Source organism: Homalodisca vitripennis, chromosome 8, assembly GCF_021130785.1.
Source record: "Homalodisca vitripennis isolate AUS2020 chromosome 8, UT_GWSS_2.1, whole genome shotgun sequence".
Lineage (NCBI taxonomy): Eukaryota > Metazoa > Arthropoda > Insecta > Hemiptera > Cicadellidae > Homalodisca > Homalodisca vitripennis.
This window is the reverse complement of record NC_060214.1, coordinates 107874663-107895382: the sequence shown is the minus strand read 5'-3', so window position 1 is coordinate 107895382 and position 20720 is coordinate 107874663. Positions and strand designations below refer to the sequence as shown.

The 20720-nt window shown below is 33.4% G+C and overlaps 1 protein-coding gene across 1 annotated transcript in view; it reads left to right on the top strand.

Moving 5' to 3' along the window:
• Positions 1 to 20720, top strand: part of LOC124367859 (syntaxin-1A) — a 96981-nt gene that overhangs the window by 6219 nt on the left and 70042 nt on the right. The window contains exon 2 of the mRNA XM_046825023.1: positions 3150 to 3239. Within this exon, the coding sequence (XP_046680979.1) occupies positions 3150 to 3239 (90 nt within the window). The remainder of the gene's footprint in view (positions 1 to 3149; positions 3240 to 20720) is intronic.

Here is a 20720-nt window from a genome sequence, read left to right as displayed (position 1 = left end):
ACTGGGCTCCATCTGAGAAAGTGAAGTAAACTGGTTATTTATTTATTTGTACTTACATTGTTTGGTATATAATCACAAAGATAGGATCAAGGGTCATACAAATATTATCTGACACATTGACTTTGTTGATTGCATTTATATTTTTAACAACACTACAGATATTCTTATTCATACAAATTCTGTATACTGATACAGTTTAATGATACGTATATACTTATATATTTTGTCAGTTCATGCATACAATTTTTTAGGTCTAAAAATGATATTTATGCATCAGGAACTAAGTTTCTTTCCAATCTGTTGCTTGTTGTCATCTTAAATTCCTCTAAAAAAATGTTTCATAATTTAGTCTGATATATGGTGACGGTTTTCATTGGTTTTCAGTTGTGTGCCGTTGTTGGTATTTCAGCTGACTTCAGCTTTTATATTGGCTAGTTCTGTACATAAAATCCAAAAATAAAGTAAAGGAGCTCTTCATCTTTATCTGTTTGCATTCGAGCTCACTCGGAATATGTGATGGGTGCTATCGCATCAGAAGACCCTCCCTTTCCTCCTTTTCCCTATTCAATATACGAACACTTTCCACTACTAATAGTTGATGTGTTATAGAGAGATTTAGGAAATAGGCTGAGGCAAAAACCTCCTCTTTCTTAACTAGTAGGTGATAACTTCTGATGCAAGTGACACCAAATTTCTTGTTATTAATTCTTTAGTAGCAAAATCCGTGAATTGTTTTAGAAAACATGATACACGCTTTGGGTTTTCTGTTATTCTGTAATACGAGGGCTATCCAGAAAGTAGATTACATTTCGGTCTGTATCGCAACCATTTTGATATGAGGGCATTACTCTGTTCAGTGGCTATACAGCGGTGCTAGTGAGAAGTTATTGTCGCTCCTTGTTGTTTTACAATAGCAGTTTAAAATGTATGACGCAATTTAAAATCCAGTGAGGTGTGAAGTGCGGTTGGTAATATGGTTTTTGTTGGATAAGCACAATAAACCAAATGAGATTTATCGCCAACTCTTTGAAGTTTGTGGGAACCATGTGATTACTGAAGGTGGAGTGTGTCAGTGGTGCATTAGGTTTAAAAATGGCCGAACTGATGTGCATGATGATGAACGAAGTGGAAAGCCAAACATTGTGACCAATGAAATTGCTCTAAAGTCGATGAGAAGATTAAAGAAGACCGCTGATTCAGAATAACAGAACTTTCAATTAGTTTTCCTCCAGTATCAAAGAGTTTGTTAACGAAATTGTTATGCAGAAGTTAGGTTACCATGAATTTTGTGCAAGATGGATACCGGCCACACATGGAAAATCAGACTTGAGAAGTCCTGGATGATTTTAAGTGGCAGGTGTTTTCACATCCGCCTTATAGACCTTGCACACAGCGACTACCACCTGTTTCCAGTAATGAAGACCTGACTTGCGACGCAGCGCTTTGATGACAATGTGGAACTGTGGGAGATTGAAGTCTGAAGCGGCAGAATTTTTTAATGCTAAATCTTAAAACTATTTCACCTCTATGATAAGTGCCTAAATTTGTATGGTGACTTTTAGTGTCAAGTATTTTAGTGTCACTTTCAAATGTATATAATACAATTTTTTTGTTGTACCTACTTTTTTTGTTTATATCAAAACGTAATCTGCTTCTGGATAGCCCTCATATATAAAATGATCTATCAGGATATAAGGTGCCCCTATGATTACTTTATTAATCCAGTATTCCTGAATTTTGGTGATATTCATTCCTGTTGAGATAAACCTCTTTATAAAAACTGCTCCTTTAATGGTGGGGATTTATCTCCAAAAGGCAGAGTTTTTTTGACTATGTTGAAAAATAGTATTTTAGTGTCACTTTCAAATGTATATAATAAAATTTTTTTGTTGTACTTACTTTTTTTGTTTATATTAAAACGTAATCTACTTTCTGGATAGCCCTCATATATAAAATGATCTATCAGGATATAAGGTGTCCCTATGATTACTTTATTAATCCAGTATTCCTGAATTTTGGTGATATTCATTCCTGTTGAGATAAACCTCTTTATAAAAACTGCTCCTTTAATGGTGGGGATTTATCTCCAAAAGGCAGAGTTTTTTTGACTATGTTGAAAAATAGTATTTTAGTGTCACTTTCAAATGTATATAATACAATTTTTTTGTTGTACCTACTTTTTTTGTTTATATCAAAACATAATCTACTTTCTGGATAGCCCTCATATATAAAATTATCTATCAGGATATAAGGTGCCCCTATGATTACTTTATTAATCCAGTATTCCTGAATTTTGGTGATATTCATTCCTGTTGAGATAAACCTCTTTATAAAAACTGCTCCTTTAATGGTGGGGATTTATCTCCAAAAGGCAGAGTTTTTTTGACTATGTTGAAAAATAGTATTTTAGTGTCACTTTCAAATGTATATAATACAATTTTTTTTGTTGTACCTACTTTTTTTGTTTATATCAAAACGTAATCTACTTTCTGGATAGCCCTCATATATAAAATTATCTATCAGGATATAAGGTGCCCCTATGATTACTTTATTAATCCAGTATTCCTGAATTTTTGTGATATTCATTCCTGTTGAGATAAACCTCTTTATAAAAACTGCTCCTTTAATGGTGGGGATTTATCTCCAAAAGGCAGAGTTTTTTGGTATTGTATGCATAGTAGTTAAGTCCAAGTCGGTTGAGCTTATACTTAAAAACTACGAATCCCTTGTGTCTCTTTTCTGTGATTTATCAACTTACATCCAGATTATAAAGCTTATAGAAGTCCTTTGATGTGGTATTACATTTTATGTTCTCATGGGTAGTGAAAATCCAAGAGTCCCCCTCCAAGAAGCATTAACAAACAATACATATACAAACATTTTTAGCAAAGACCTCAAAGTATTTTCTGTGTGTTACTTAGTTAATAATGGTAGGAGTTGCAAAAAAATATAAAATTATGTGATTTGATATATTAGATCGTGGTTGTTTTCACTAGTTTAGTGTCGTGAATATATCTGTAGTGTTAAATAAATAGCCTGGAACATATCTGAAATAGGCTAGTAAGACAAGTTTGTAAATGATGTTTTCTTGTATCAATACAATGTTAATTGTGATAAATAGTGACAAGTGATAATGTACCATGTTACAGGCGCAAAGTGACGATGACGACGTGGGCCCAGACGATGTGGCCGTCAACGTCGAGGGCCGCGATGGGTTCATGGACGAGTTCTTTGCAGAGGTAAGTTAATAAAAGAAGTACAGTAGTTGTATTTATTGTATAGGCTATGCATTATGTAAACTTTAACCTTGTGGTAGAAGTCAAACTCTCAGATTGCCTGGTACATAGTTAAAATGTTCAAAGTCGCTTATTAGATGAGTGGACAGCTGTTTACAAAGGTTTTTAAAGGGAAGGTTTTTAATTCCCAAAAATATGGCATATTTGATATGTTTATAAACAGTTGGTTTTCTATTCTTCTGTTGTGTACTGTCTATAAATAATAAGTTTTGTGTTTGGTAATTTTCTGCAAATAATTAATTTTTCAGTGATTTAGATATCACACATTTTGTCTCCTTTGTTGAAATTTGTAATTTTGATCTTTGATTGATTGTTGTTTTGGAAATTGTTGAAATATGTAGAAATTTAAACCTATTAGGAATAAAAGTTGGAAAAAAGAGTAAAATGTAACAATAATTTAGTATATGCACCGGCCCTATAGTATATTCTCTGACTAAGTTTTGGAAGTATTATTCTACTATAAAACTTATTAAGGCTTTCATTGTTTAAGCTTTATATATGTAAATAACTAATAAGTATTTTAGTTAAATAATATTTATATTTTTAAAAAGGACATGCTCTAAACAATATTTGGAATTGAACAAAATATTGTTAACCCTTTTACTGCCAGGTGATTTGCTCACAGACTGTTTCAATACTACCAAGATGTGATTTGTGATTGTGAGAGATTACAATTGAATCATTTTAGATATGAGAACCATTCATATGATAAATCTGCATTTGAATGCTTCATGCTATTTATTTATCATCTCCCCAGTATTTTTATTGCAGTCACTAAATTAATGGTTTTAGGAATAAATTACACAGAGTGATTTGATTAGAAAACTAAGGAATACAATATTTAACAATAGCATATATACTTTTACACAATTTGAAAACCTAATTAAATTTTTGGTAATATTCATTGAATGAGGACCATAACAAAATGTGTTACGGTAGTTATAAAAACATGTATAGTTTTGCTAACATTATAAAACTGTTTTAGTTTCTTAAACCATCTTCTTTTTGAAAACATTAAAATTTTTGTTCTGGAAAACATTTTAAATTAAATCTTTTGGATCCTTATCTATTTTGTTTGTCCATCTTATACTTCTTAGGGGCAATTGCTATGTACTTTAGCTTCAAGGGTCTTTAGCTACACCCCAGAAGTGTACTATGACGCCAAACAGTTCACAGTTTCAGCAGTTCTACAAACTTCTGAAAACTACAAATTAGGTTTTCCTGGTGAAATTTGGCACCCTTATCAGACTATGAAAGATGGCTTAGTGCTCGCTTGCTATTGCAGGGCAATCATGAGCAGATGTTCAGCAGTGGTCTTTTGTTCATCACTCAATCAACAGAAAGATATTCTCGGAAAATGCTGAGTGGAAGATGCTGCCTCAAGTGCCCATGTCCCATAATTAGACCCACAACCTCAGAAGACATTGATATACCTAAGAAGAAAATCAAGATACCACCCTGTGGGAAGACAACTACAGGACTAACATACTCACCCTCAGACCGGATGCAGTGTCCACCTTCTCTCATGTTCAATGTGAACCCACTTTTAGTCAGCCCTAAAGAATCAACACCTAGGAATACCACATAACAGTTGAGCAGTCCCACAATTCCAGCTGTGCCACATTATTTTAGAGCCATCTGTAAACCATTCAAGCTCCACTGGTGGAAAAGAGTTCTTTCCCTCCAACCAAACTTCCCTAGAACATATCACAACCCTGAAGGGTTTGTTAAAGGAAAATATTTGAGGCATCTGATCAGAGGTCATATGCAGAACTTCTCTCTGAATCAACAGCTAATTTTGCAATCCTACTCTTGCAGCCCAAGACTGACTAAGGCCCCACTATGCTGAAAACAATAGTTTTGTCCTTATAAAGCTCCTGGGGGGATAGAGTGAGATTGGTTTGCTTGCAATAGAGTTTGGATCTTGCCTTCCCCTGATTGTTCAAGCTGTTCAAGGCCCCTGTGGCCCTCAGGTATATTCCTCTATCCTGGAGAGTGTCCAGGGTGGTGTTTACACTGAAGCAGGGGAGGTCTAGCATAGATCGTCCCAAGTCCTTTAAATCGATATGTCTGTTTATCCTCAAGATAATGGAGAAGATGATTGCTAGGCTTGTTTAGGAGGGATCTGTTTTGAAGTGCCCTCTTCATCAAAATCGGCATGCTTACTAGTCCTGAAAAATCATCTGACTATCCTTACATCAATTGGAGTACAGGATTGACAAGGCACTGACAGCGAAAAAAATAGCCATAGGTGTCTTTCTGGACATCAAAGGGGCTTTTGACAACACAGGTACTCAGGCAGTTGTCAATACAGTCTTGAGAAATGACATTGATGGTTAGATATTTGACTTGATAAAGAGCTCTGCTCACAGATAGGGTTGTTACTACCACTCCTATGGGAGTAGCATCAGTGCGATTGCAGAAGGATTTTTTTCCTAGAGTGATGACCTTTCTACCCTTCTGTGGAATCTAGTTGTTTCTTTCAATACCATGACTGCCCTCTTTTATGCTATCAAAATTAGCTGTAGATTTTTCAGCATTAGTACAACCCCAGATGAATTTACCGTAATTTAGATGAAATTCAAAGAGTAAGCAGTCTGTGGTCATTGTTGTGGACATATTTTGCTGATGTTCCTAATTCTCTTGATGACATATAGACTAGTGTTCAATTTCTTTCGTCAAAGAGCGTGGTTAGTCCATGAAATGTTGTTATCTACTGTCATGCCTAACGATTTTGCTTGGGGTGGTAATTTATCATCATAATTCTGGGATCTCTTCTTTTCTTCTGCCAAACGCTAGCTGCTTTCCTTTTGTCATATTGACAGCTGATTTATTTGCATGGCGCAGAACTGATAGGCCATATTTAAAGCTGTATGAGTTTATTCGCTTACAAAAATGTAGAGCAATGTTCATTTAAACTTGGCAGGTCATTTTTGAATATAATCAATAGAAGATCTGGGAACAAAAACTGAACCCTGGGGCACTCCTCTCGTGATAGGTAGAGCTTTAGATCTTATTACATGTACTGTTTCTCGAACAGCTTTTCCTACCTTCTAAATAGCTTTTAAACTATTAACAAGTTGTTCCTTTTAATCCAAGATGTTACAATTTACTAATGATCAAGTCCTGTCCCAGGCAATTACAAAAATGTGTTGAATTCAAGCATTATGGTGGTATGAAAGAATAACAGGATTTCGGATATTTGACATCGTTATAGGTTATAAAATGGTATAACACTATAACAATGGTAAATGTCCGAAATCCTATTATCCTTTAAAACCTTCTATCATCAATAACAAACTTTAAACAAAAACAATGGTAGTTAGTTCACCCTGTTCAATATTATCAACTATAAACTCTTATCAATTCAGTTATAGCTGGGGTGGTTAATCTTTTATTTACAAAGCCTTGCTGTGACTATGTGAGTAGATTATTCTGCTCACAGTGATCCATAAGCCATTTCAAAACAACACTTTCATTTACTTAGAGAAATTTGGAATTCGTGAGTGAGATGGGCCGGTAGTTGCTTGTTTCTATATTGCATCCGCTCTTGAATTTTGGGTATAATTTTGCGACTTTGAGACCTGTAGGAAAAAGACCAGTTTTAGAGATTTGTTGAATGTACTAGCAAGAGGGATTCTTTGTTTTAAGTTTGTTTTTGACAATGGAAGAATTGTGAAGAAAACAGGGGTTTTCCGAATATTTGCCATCGTTCAGTGATACAAAAAATCAGTAACACTACGTTTCGATATCTGCAATATGATCTCTTCTTCAGGTGAACGACTAATCTAACATATAATTACAATCTAGGTTAAAATGATCAAATCATACCAGAGCGTTGGTGACACACATAAGGTAGGAATTATAATCACCATGTTGTGTGTCAACTTCACTAACACTTAAGAGGAGTTGTTAGACGTCTTAACAATGTTTAATTTGTACATTAGAGATCTCATTCACTCCTGAAGGCATTTTTCACTTTAATGTATTAATTTCACTTTTTATTTATTCATAATTATTTGTGTAAGACAACTGGGTAAGTTCATTTCGCTAGAATGATTTTCCAGACTTTGGCAATAAAAGTGTTAAACGTTTTCTCTATTCATGTAAAAAAAAATGCAGCATATTATTGGAATAATAGTGTGTAGATTTTTAGATGAAATCTTAAAAGGTCAGTAAAATCTTAAAAGGCTTATCTAAGAATTATTCAGTGAACTCCTGTAGGTTTTAAAACCTCTTTTCTACAGACACTCAACTATAAACAGTCAAAGTTTGTACTACAAATAGTGCTGATAATAAGATTTAGTATTTGCTCGGTAGCGTCCTTAGTACATGAATATTCAGTACATTACTGTAATGTACTGAAAGCTTTCAGTTTTAAAGGACATAATTAAAAAAAGCCAAAACATCAGAAAAAATATTAGAATGTTAAGTGTCTCTGATAACGAATCATACCTCACTTAATTTAGTATCAAGATCTGTTTTTCTTGTTTACTGAGTTGAAAATTAGAGTGAAATTACTAAATAGTTCAAATAAAATAACATAGTTTCTATAAACCATTTGAGTTTTAGTGTTGTAACCGGATATCTAACTTCCATTGTGTAACTAAAGCATAGTAATTATAGTGTAAAAAAATTATATATAATATTTTAACTGGTTTTAATAACTACACTCGTCCTAAAAGTTGGATAGTTTTACAAAACTAGAAATTAAATAAAAAAATTGTGTTATAAAAAATTACAATAACATAACAACAAGCTTGGTAAACACACAATTGACCTTACATACAGTTTGAGGACTTTAGCTGTGCGCGTGTCCTTGAATGTGTGGTGATGGGCGGGAGGGGTGGCTGGGTAGCATTATGCGCTGCGTCCCGAAAACATTTCCTGTGACTCAAGGGTTTAAAACCCTCTTTTCAGGAATCGTATTGGCCCGAATAACTCACCACACTCGCTAAAATCAGTCTGTTTTGTAAAAGTGCTGATTGTGGTGGAATTAAATAATAAGAGAAAACCAAATAATAGGAATAATAGGACTTATTCTTGTTTTTCAGTTGTTATAGTGCTGTCTAACGTGTTTTTGAAAATAACGTATTTGTCAATTTTATTTGTAAATCAAAATCGTGAGTTTAAAGTCGTCAAAGAGATTGTTGCGCCTTCATCTCAGCGGCTAGCACGTAAACGCAACCCGCCACACAGATAGCGTTTGTTTGTTGAAAGGGTAGTATTAGGGCTGCACGAGCACAGCTAAATTCCTCCAACTGTATTTTTTTACATTGGATAAAAAACATGCACCGTAAAAATCACACACTAAAATGTTTATGCAAATTTGTAAAAATAAATTTAAATTGGCTCATAAGAACATCACCAGTCTTGTTTGATTTTTATCCAATCTTATTGAATTCTAGATTAATTTAATTTTTTTAAATTTGATCTGCCTTTTATTCATATGGGAAATGTACTGTTCAGCCACCTTCCATTAGAAATTAACAAATTATTTAACAGCCTTAAATAACTTTGCTACAATGAAGATAATTCTCAACCCGACCTTTTTTGTGGTGTTGGGAACTTACTGAGTCAGTTTTTTAAGGTGACGCCGATCCCTTCATCCTTTTATTTTTTTTTTTTATATTTTGAATAAATTTCAGTTCATGAACTCACTAATAATCAGCATTTGAATATTACCTAAGTTCACTAACAAACAATAATTATGATTTGGTTCAACAATTTAATTTAAAATTTAGACATTATGCGATAGTGTAATTTATTGTTTTTATTAAAATTATAGCTTGTAATATATATAAAAATTATATACAGATGAAGTGTTGATATGCTGAACAAGATTGTTTTATTAGCATCAAAATAAATTATTACGTTGTCTTAGCACTTTTATACAATTTTCTGAATTTTAATATATAATAAAATTTAGATGGATAACATATATTTTACAAACCAGTAAATATAATTTGTAGCATTGTCCTTATTAGCATTTTCTTATTGAGTTTTATTGTTAGCCTGTCTTGGTGATTTGTTAAATTTGATCCCGCTCTTAAATAAACACGTCAGACTATCGTGTACTGTACCCTGTTGATTGCATGATTGATTAATTTTTTTAATACATAAACTTTTAGGTACCCCTTGGATTATGTGGAGAAACAGTAAAAAAACATATTGAAATAATATTTTGTGTGCAAAATTGCAAAGCCTACATAATTTTCTCATTGTACTTAGCCATTTAATGTAAAAAAAGATTACGGTTTTTGCCATTATTATTGAAAAATTCAACGGTATATAAAAGAGCCCTGAAATTAACCACTGTCACGAATGTGTTAATTGATAACTCCACCATGATTATGTCATCACGTGTACATTTATTAGCAGGTGTTCATTTATATTGTTGATATGTTTGCTGATAAATTGTGTGGGTTCCAGTTAGCTTGGATTTCTACACTATACCAGGAATTTGGTACACAAATAAATGGATTTAATGTAGTAGATAAGAAAAACATTCAGATTTAATATTGGTTCCTAGACTTGTGTTTTATGTAAACTGTATTTCTCAATCACACATTTTTTACCATCTGTTGACTATAAATGGCTCTCCACTGTGATGCTAAAAAAAGTTATGACACTAGGTTGAAATAATTTTTTTAAAGTCCCTAACCCTTAGTATATCTTCTCTAAAGACAAAAAGAAGAAATTTTTTTATCTCTCTACGAGTAATTACAAGCATTTTAAATTAGGAAATCTAGGTAATTTTGCTACAAAGCCCAAAATAAAATGGTTGAAGATAAAATGTAATTTTTACCGTTTATATATGAGGTATATATAACTTTAGAGAGTGACATGTTTCTTAACCCTGGTAGTGGTAAGAGACTAGTCATTAGTCATTTTAAAATGTGACTCAAGTAGCAAACTACTAGTACTAATATTTTTCGCAGTTACCTTAATAATCAAAATTTTGCTATTGGATATTAAATTACAAATAGGTCATATAATATAGCGATTATTCAATATGTTTTGAATAATCATATAAAATCCTTACCGTTACCTCAGCCCACCCTGGGGCTCTAGATTCCATGCTTCAATGTATGGTGAGTTTAACCAAGCCAAATTTCCATCAAATACATCATACACCATTTTGGAATGGCCTTTAATGTTTTTCATTCAAAAAACCATTTTTACTGTTTTTTAACATATATATAGTTCTAAATACATGCAACATTGCAAAAATCTATAAAATCCAATCGTTGTGAACATGTTAAGAAAACTACACATATTTCTATCGGTTCTGTAAAGAATATAATTTTTGTTATAAGTAAACAATATGTCATTTGTATATAAACTATTTCTTTTATATGAAAAATTTCATTCCCTCCAGTCCCCTTTATATATGCATACTGTAAAAATGTAATATCCCTATTTGTTGTTTTTTGGACTTTTGTGGTTATAAGACACCCCTAAATTCTGCTCACAATGCCCATGACTGCTTATGAAGTGATAACAAAAGTTTTCAGTTGTTTTGTTTCCAGAAAAATTGTTAAAGACTTTGACCAGAAACTTTCAACTTGAAAAAATTTGTTGCTCTACCTTAAACTATTTATAGGTTTTTAGTAACTCAAATTGAAATTTAAAAATATATATTTTATTCAATAATACATTTTTTTAAATAGAAATATTCCTTGCTAAGAATATTTCCTAATTTAAAAACATATTCAAAATGAAGAGGGATGTAGGATGTATGGTCTGGTGAATATATACATATTTTTTAAGGAGAGGGTTTTCTTTTTAGCATTATTCTACCTGTTCTCATGACTAACTGGTCTGTGCAAGGATCGTATCATGTAGAATAAGGAGAGAAGTCGGTTCACTAAAAGATCTACAGCACTGATAAAGAGTGCAACTGTCACAGGCAGGATTTGAACTTGTATATCTAACTCAGACCGGAAGTTCAATACTCTACACCGCTCAGTCTTCTCCCTATTGTTTATTTTAAAATATTTTTTATTGAAGCTATATTGATCATATTGACACCTGACCCATATAACCAATGAACAACTAGTTTACGATCAAGCAGTGCTCTAAAAATGACGTCTTTTAAAACAAGTCATTATGAGAATAAATCACAAACTCACAATCCATTTTCACGTTGTTATCTAAAAAAAAAAACTTATCTAAAAAGTACAACTTGTTATATTTGCAACTTCTGCTTATTACAAAAAGCGTTTAATAAATGTACAGTCCATGTTTAAATTTTGAATGTATAATTGTTTCTTAAATATATAAACAAAATAAGATCATAAATTTAAACTAAAAAAAGATTGACACGACTCTTAACTGTAATTTTTATAAATTCTTATAGACTTTTTTAAGACATACACTTAATGTAACCCCCTTATATCACAACATCCTGATAAATCTTGATCTTGATCTTGATTGTTGTTTTGTACCAATTGATGGATAATTCTAACATCCTACTTTTTAAGCCTAATTAAACATGCGTATACATAGTATTCTATAGAATTGTGAGTGGTTTGTTTCTAATATTACAGTTTGTTTAGGGTAAAGTATACAATTTCACTTACTAATTGTATTTGGTTGTCCAGTTTATAAAATAGGAAATAAAACATAGTTTAAAAAAATAATTCAGTACATAAATAACTCCCCAACAATTTCATCAAACCATGCAAAACAACAAAAAATACTTTTGGGTGCAAATTGGAAAAGAATAATTTGGACTTTTGAATTGTTAATGAGGAGGTAGATGGCACTGAAGTGGTTGTATTGGGTAGATTTCCAAATACATGTTACATACACGTAACCTAAAAAAGTACTTAGGTACTTTATCAGGTTACGTTCCAGACCAAATTTGCTTGTTCTTTCTCTACATTCTTGATCCTGACCATGACTCATGGGTAATCCGAACACAGTGTAAATCAATGTTTAGGATGAATCGTATTAGGTGCATGGTTAGCTTGTTACCCTATATTATCTATAGAATGTACGTTCCGCCCGTGGTTTCTGTCCTTGGGTGTGGTTAGTGGTCAGAGATTACTGTGTTGTGGAAGTTGGTTGCTCTCCCCTCACACCTCCCCACTCAACATTTACAATCAGATTATTGTGGAGAGGTCCTGTTAGATGTAAGGTGGAAATTGTTGGGTTCTATTCTAATTGTAAAATTGTTGATGAAATAAATTATATTACACATTGCGAGTTATAACAAAAATTTCAATTAGCTTGACAAATTATTGTATTAGCTGTATTACATATCTTTAGTTAAACCATTGTGTTTAAAAAAATCCGAGGACTGCTTTTTATAAAAGAAATAGGAAGTAGGACTGACTATTTACTGTACTGCAAACAGAAAAAGGCATAAAAAATAAATTTGATTGCAATATCTTCAAATAGTAACATGTGACGTGGGTATTGTAGGAGCATTTAAGTTATGCAGTAAAATTGCGAAAAGTGTTAAAGGCAGAAACCGTTGGGTTAACATTATTATTGTGATACATTGTGGGCAATAGAATAAGAGGACACTATTAAAAAGTACAATGAACTTATACACAGGTAATAAGTCCTGCTAGGCAGAGTAATACCATCCCTAGAAACAAGCAGAAAGTCCTTCTTGGCAAAAATTTTTACCTCTAGAGTCAGGAAAAAAGTCATGCTCTAAAGCAATACCACACCGAAAGACAGGAAGAAAGTCCTGCTTGGTAAAGTTTTACCATCCCTAGAAACAGGGGAAAAGTCCTGCTTGGTAAAGTAACACCACAACTAGAGGCAGGGAAAAAGTCCTCGGCAAAGTAGTACCCTAGAGACATTGAGAAAGTCCTGCTTGGCAAAGAATTGCCACACCCAAATACATGAATAAAGCCCTGCTTAGTAAAGTAATACCACACCTAGAGATATGAAAATCCTGTCTTGTGATGTAATACCCTTACTCCACATAGGGACATGGAGTAAGTCCTGCTTGGCAAAGTATTGCACACTGAAAGACATGAAGAAAGTCCTGCTTAGTAAAGTAATACCACACCTAGAGACATCAGGAAAGTCATGTCTGGTAATATAACCCCCCCCCCCCTAGACACAGGGAATAAGTCCTTGGCAAAGTAGTACCTTAAGGACATGGAGTAAGTTTTGCTTGCAAAGTATTGCCACACTGAAAAACATGAAGAAAGTCCTGCTTAGTAAAGTAATACCACATCTAAAAATCTAGAGATATGAAAATCCTGCCTGGCAATGTAATACGACACCTAGGGACATGGAGAAAGTCCTGCTTAACAAAGTAATAATACATGGAGATCTCAATGATATCTTTGTTTGGTAGTAAAATTTCTTCCAAGTAAAATCTGTAAATTGATTTAAAAATGAATTGATAAAAATAGATCCAATTAAACTGCAAGTTGAAAGTTTGTTACGATTCTTCAACAGCGATATTGGATGGACAATGAGTCACGAATCAATCTCTCTGTCAGTCAACAAACTTTTCCAATCTCTCTCTGGTTTGTCTAGGTAGCTGTCAACTTGTCTGTTTTTCCTTAAACCTTCCGGATTAACAAACTTTGTTTCACAGTTATGTTTAACAAAATAAACTAATCATAGCAATAAAATATTATGAATAATTGTAATAAAAATATAAATCTTTATACATAAGTGTTTTGTTTTATTAGTATACTAGTATTTAATAATAAAGTTAATAGAAAAACTTCCCATAATTGTGACAGTTACCCCATTTGCTATATTGCATAACTAGAAGTTACATGTTCCAAAACCCCAAAACCTAGGTTACTATGTGTATAACATGCAGCAATGTTGAAATTCTGTTGGTGCATCAAAAAATTATTAGTTATATCGTAGATTTATCAAAAACCTCTGAGAGATGGAAGAAATTCGGATTCCGTTAGACAAATTGTAACTTTTGTTGAGCATAGAAAATAACATTATTTGTGAAAAGTACCTTTAAGTACATAAAGTCATACTAATGTTTGTATAAAAAGGAAACAGGAACTGTTAAGTGCAAAACTCTACAATTTTTATTATAAAGAAACCTTGTATTTATTTGATTTCCAGCAATATAAATGAACACAAATGGATAAAGGGATGGAAATAGGAGAGGAGAGGGAGGGTGTCCATAATGATAATAGTGACCTGTTTTAATTTATCCAACTTTCAAACGAGAATTAAATTTGATTTAGCGTTGGAATATTCAATTGAACATGTTCATGTACCTCATAAACACCAGATGTAAAATCATTCAAAATTTAAATCCTGTGTTTTAATAGGTAGAATTATTCCTGCCCATTAGCTTAAACACATAGGGTGATTTTAGTCTCCCCCTTCCCTCCTAATATTTTGAATGGTTGCAGATAAAACAATGAGTGTTGGAAGACCTTTTTAAGTCAATAGAATATACTTTTTCACATATTAAAAAAAAGTGGATATCAAAAGAACAATTTTGATACAAACCTTGTGTCGCTGGTGGTTTGCAGCTATATCAATGTAATACACAGGACATTAATCGTCTGTGAATGAAAAGTGGGTTTTATATTTCAAGCCTGAATCTGAAACCAAATAACATAAACAAACTAAGAGTTTCCATGGAATGTTGTGCACCAAAAGGCAAAAACTGTTCCTTTAGCGAAGGTAGTGGAGACTATTTTTGTTATTGTTTAAGATAAGATCTTTTTTTACTGTTTGGAAAAGGATGAAACAATTAAAGATTGTGTGTATTATGCGTTATTGGAAGACCAATGTCCACAGCAAGGTGATATGAATTTCTTTTCCATTATAAAAATTTCCAACATATTACTCGGGAGTAGTTGTCACAAAATTGAAGAAGGTAGAGTTCCACTACAATCTATCTATTCCTCTCCTGGAAGTTCCCTAATCTTCAATTTCAATTCAATTTGGTTGTTACCACCCACTGTTACCCAACATGAAAAAATTGCAAGCCAGAGCATCCGGCTAGTCTGAATCACTTGATTTTGTTCAATCAAGTAATTGAGACTTGTCTATTTTTGGAATTATTATATTATTTGGAAGGGATCGAAATATTGAGCAGAATTGAACAAAGTATATGATTATGAGAGAAAACTTTCGAAAAGAAGCATTGTTAATTTTTAGATTGTTCCTTTTGATTTTGTATTGATTTTAAAACTGTGCATTTGTTACAAATAGAATTTAGTATCATTAATATTTTGTGGAATTACTGCCAACACGTATCTTGGAGTTTTAGAACTGTATTTAGGATTCATAAAAATCCTAAAGACTTGAGGAGAATTAATGCCTACATTCCCAAGTTTCTATATAATATTGAAATAACAACAATTGGACCTAGTAAGGCAGACTGGTAAATTTGGCTACCCATCTTTCTTGAAATAATAACAATTGGACCTAGTAAGGCAAACTGGTAAATTTGGCTACCCATCTCTCTTGCCTTGTCATCTGCCCCTTGTCATGCAAGGCCTCCATAAAGGAACGGTACTGTCAGTGTTTCTTGCTTTTATTTGAATAATGCTTTGGTTTGGCGGATTTGTGTCAGACTGTGGATGGTTTATACCTTAATCATAAATATAAGCCTTTGTATTTTTCCTTTATATCAAGAATTTGTTGTAAGGCAAACAGGACCCTTCTTGTGAGGTGTGTTTTGTCATGTTATTTGATCAAGTACAATGTCTTCATTTACTTTCTTTTGGGTTTTGAACACTTATTAAACCTTTGTTATTTTGATCCATTAAATGTAAATTTGTAAACTCATATCGTCTTATGTCACATTAACACTTTATAGTGCTTAACCTTTCCATAAAAATGCATCCTTTACATGGGTGTTTAAGTGGGGAGGATATGGAGTATATATTACCTGAAAGTTTGAAAGCCATACATTAAAATTGGACACAGTAGTTTGTTTAAAGCTAGAACACAAGTATGGGGTCTTAAGCTCAAACATTTCCAGTGGAAAGATTCCTGAGCCTGTATTTCTGGAAGGTGTTTTATACATCCTAAACCATCCAATGGTTACTGTCTTACAAAACAAAATTAAGAATATATAAGACTGTTATAAGACCAGTTCTTCTTTATGGAGCAGAGACATGGATTATAGATAAACAGGCAGAAAAGAAATTGGTTACATTTGAGAATAAAATTTTGAGGAAAATTTTCGGACCTATTAGAGATGGAGATGGATGGAGAATCAGGCACAAGCAACAAATCAGAGAGATGTTTCAATCTCCAGACGTTGTAGGAGAAGCAAAGAGCAGGAGGCTTCGGTGGGCGGGCCATGTGATGAGGAGGGAGGATGATAAATTGATTAAAGAGGTTTGGAAACACAATCCAGTTGGAAGAAGACCTCGAGGTAGACACAAAAATCGCTGGAAGGACCAGGTGGAGAAGGACTTGCGGAAATTGAGAGCGGGTCAGGGGGATTGTGAAGACAGGGAGAGATGGAGGCAGCTGGTTGGCGAGGCCAAATACCACCTAGGGTATCCATGGCCATGGGAGTAAGAGTAAGTAAACCATCCAATGAGTTAGCCCCCCTGAAATAATTTTCTATACTAAGCCTTTATGTACTCAAAGAGTTAATATTAAATATATTAATGTAGTTCTCCATAAATACCTCGCTACTAGCAACCTTTTTGAGATAGATAACATCATTGTTGTCAAAAATCAAACTGGATTCTTTAAAGAATTTTAATGGAGGTAAGCTATACAATGCGATGCTGTATACTCTAAAGTTTTATAGTGATGTAGGTTGTTATTTTTATAAAATATTCTTGAAAATTAAAGCCCTCATGTCGACATTCTATTACAGCATCCATTAGTGTATCTTGCTGAAAAGGTTGAAAGTATTTACCATTAAAAAAAAGTATAATCAGCGTTTCTGACCATGATGAAATGTTTATATGGTTAGTTATAGTCTTGATTATAGGAGTATAAGTCTCTATAGTCATCAACACAACTGTCAAGAACACAGCCCTCATACTCAAACTTCTTGACCAATCAATTAATAGATAAGTTAGTAAATTAAATTAATTTTCAAGGTAAAAGGAACAAGTGGAAAAGTAGCGAATAGTAGATTGAACTGACTCGCTACAGCAATTATCTACATTGGCAAGTGATTGGGGATATTGCTGATATGATGTATCAGTGGAGAGTTTTGTATTGGCTTTTTACAAATACAGATATCTACTGTAATAAATATCAGGTAATTTTATGATGAGTTATGGTGTAAAGTGATGAAGATAATTAATTTTTTTTTAAGTGCAGCAAATAATGTTGATTTTTTTTATATTCGTTGAATCATCTTTGTGCTGGGACCCACGGATAAAAGAAAGAAATAGACTGGGCATTCTCCTCATATAAAAGTCATTACAGAAATTGAAGCCAAACCACACTCCATTGGTGATTTTTTTGAACCAATGTCCAAAATTGAAACTTAGTATTAATTTATCGTGTTTCATTAACATTACTGTACAACGTAGTTACAGTTGAAATGAAATAAAACTAGACTTTTTTAGAGGTGAGGTTAGGACTATGAAGTCCTCTCTTCCACTTAACTCCAGTACAATTTATCATATTAAAAAACATATCTAGGAATTTATGGAAAAGAACACAAGTGAACAAAATAACATAAATATAAATAGTATTTGTACAAAATTCTGAAATTTTCTAATGGTATACAAATTCTTCTGGGAAAGTTTTTGTTTATTTGGCCAGGCGATATTTTTTAACAGGAAATTTGTTAGAAAAGAGAGTATACAAATTATTATTTTTCATTTTTTATTCATAAATGATGAAAAATTTGGCCATAAATAGGTCGGTAAGTGGGCCCTCACCCTGCATGAGACAGCCATGTGGGCCAAGCTGTGACACAACCTACCCAATAATGTGTATCTTTAAAAATGTTACCAAACTAACCCATTAAGTCTCCTATAGTGAATTTGTTTCTTACATTTGTCAATTACATTGAGAATAGAATCTGTTAAGATATGCTAATTTTGATAACTATGTTGTAATTGAGTATTTAAATAAAATACTATACAAACTACCATAGTAAACCTGTTGAAGGGGAAATTATATTACAGTGATTACATCTATTGTCGTTACCTGACGTGATGAGTGGTAAATAAAACAAAGTGTATATGTCTTACAAATTTTGATCAAACACAGAACACATAAAAATACATTCAAAACTAACTTACTGTGAGTTGTTGTTTGCATAAAATGTTCAAAATACAGTATGTTTGTTATTCTTATTTTTAATCTACCATTGTAAATATTAGGGAGGCGTGACTTATGCTCCGTACTGGGTGGCTCATGCATTTCCATGCACTCCTCATTTCTGACACCGCTCTGATATGGCTGGTCACCTATGGACAGTCTATTTCATTCTTTGGCATGTGGATACTACCTTATAGTGTACGGTATGAGAGCCAATCCACTTTGTTCTAGCACAAAACCTGGTTTTTCTAGAAATCTGTGGAGAAATTTCACTTAAGAAAGAAATTGTTTGCCAAATACATTAATTTTGGTGGAGGCCGAAATTGAAGTGTATCAAAATAGTTAAAAATAAACTATAATTTCCTTTTTAGGTTATATTTTTCGTAGCTGAACAAACCTAAACTGTCTGTCAAACACATAAATTGCCTAATATTTATAACACACCACATACTAGGTAAGCAGACTAAAAATCACCACTTTCCACCAAATTTTCAGTCTGTTTTCGGTTGACTGATGGTTAATTAAGTTTTATTAACGTGTCTTGCAGTTGGTATTAATTGTGTCCAGTTAAGAAAAATATTAAAGAAAAAATTATTTTAAACTCGTAATGCCGCCCCTTTCAACCTCCACTAAAACGAGCCTGGCTGATGATTAATTTCTTTCTTAGGCAAAATTCTTCCAGTAATGTCTAGAAAAAAAATAAAGGCCGGTATTGACAGTGCGAGGCTGCTCGCTGCGAATGCCTCGTGCCATCTGCCTCAGGGTGAGCTCTTCAGCTAGCAGCTAGTTTGTAGCAACGAATGCTCACTGCGAGCACGCGAACCACCCGCATTCATAGTGAAGACAGTTAGAACAATATGTTTTTTTTTTTTTCTAGAAATGCGCAAGTTGCTGCCGCTGCTTTTGTTGTGATGGCGACGATTATTAGGAAAAAAACAACAGAAAAGCGACGTAAATCCCGTTGGTGAATCATAAAATTTATCGAAATCGGTTATCATTGACTGCGATATTTCGCGCCACAAGTCTTCTCTCTTGTTATTATAATATTCAGGGTGTTTCGAGTCCCACAGTAAACGTTTGGTTTCATAACACTCCACTAATTGTCTGATCATACCATGATTATCCATGATGACATTTTCGTTGTGGAGGTTTATTGGTTTGTAGTGCAGAATTGTCTTGTATGGTGCGAGGCCGACAGCGCAGGTATCCACTTGACGCACAGCTCGGAGCGAGGCACCTTTGAGCACTGCTCTAAAACCGACAAGCACACGGCTCGCCTCACATTGTGTGACGCGAACGCCTCATAGCGAGCAACCCCGGTATCCACAGTCCGAGGCAAAGCCGAGCATCCGCCACGAGGCATTCGCAGCGAGCAGCCTCGCACTGTTGATACCGGCCTTAAGGCTGTGTGTGTATACAAAGCAAGTTTGCTCTCAAATCCTGGACTACTCTATTAAAAGTGTTTTAATATGATGTATTCATAGATATGGAAGATGTTAATGATAAACGGATATCACTTTGTGGCAAACTAGTAAACCGTTAGTATTAGGGTCACCGTAGTATTGATGGAACAATTAGTGTCGTGGTCAAATGTCTTGATACTTAATATCATACTTTAGCTATTGTTCATTTGGCTACTGTTATTTAAACAGACATAACATTTCTTAATATTTCTAAATATTTTTTCGACTAAAAATTACTTCCAATATTACGTGAAATTTTAAACGTAAAATACGGCACTTTATAAAGTAGTAATTATTTATAACTGGTAATAAAACAATATTGTGGAGTTTGTAAATGCTTTTAATAGTATAAATCATTTCAAATGTGTTAGGAACAAGGAACTGGAGTTAAAATTGAAATAAGAATGTGCATTTATTAATAGATTGTTTTTTTTTTATCAGTAAAGAAAATCGTTACAAGCGAGCAAAATGCAGTACAACAAAGTGTAACTTCCGTAGCAGTAATAACAATAAAAATTAATTAGGAGATATGATACAGCAGCAGGCAGAGATAAGATGAGACAATAGCTGAGGTTTACTCACCAGGCAGGAATGTCTGGCCTCGGTGATGTCAGATCTTGCCTCCGCTTGTCACTCACACACAGTAGACTACAATGTCACTCTTGTCTTGCTATAGTTAATCATTTTGTTGAATGAGGGTCAGAGTGAAATCATAATGGTTTGGTAGTCGGAACTTTTGGTAGGA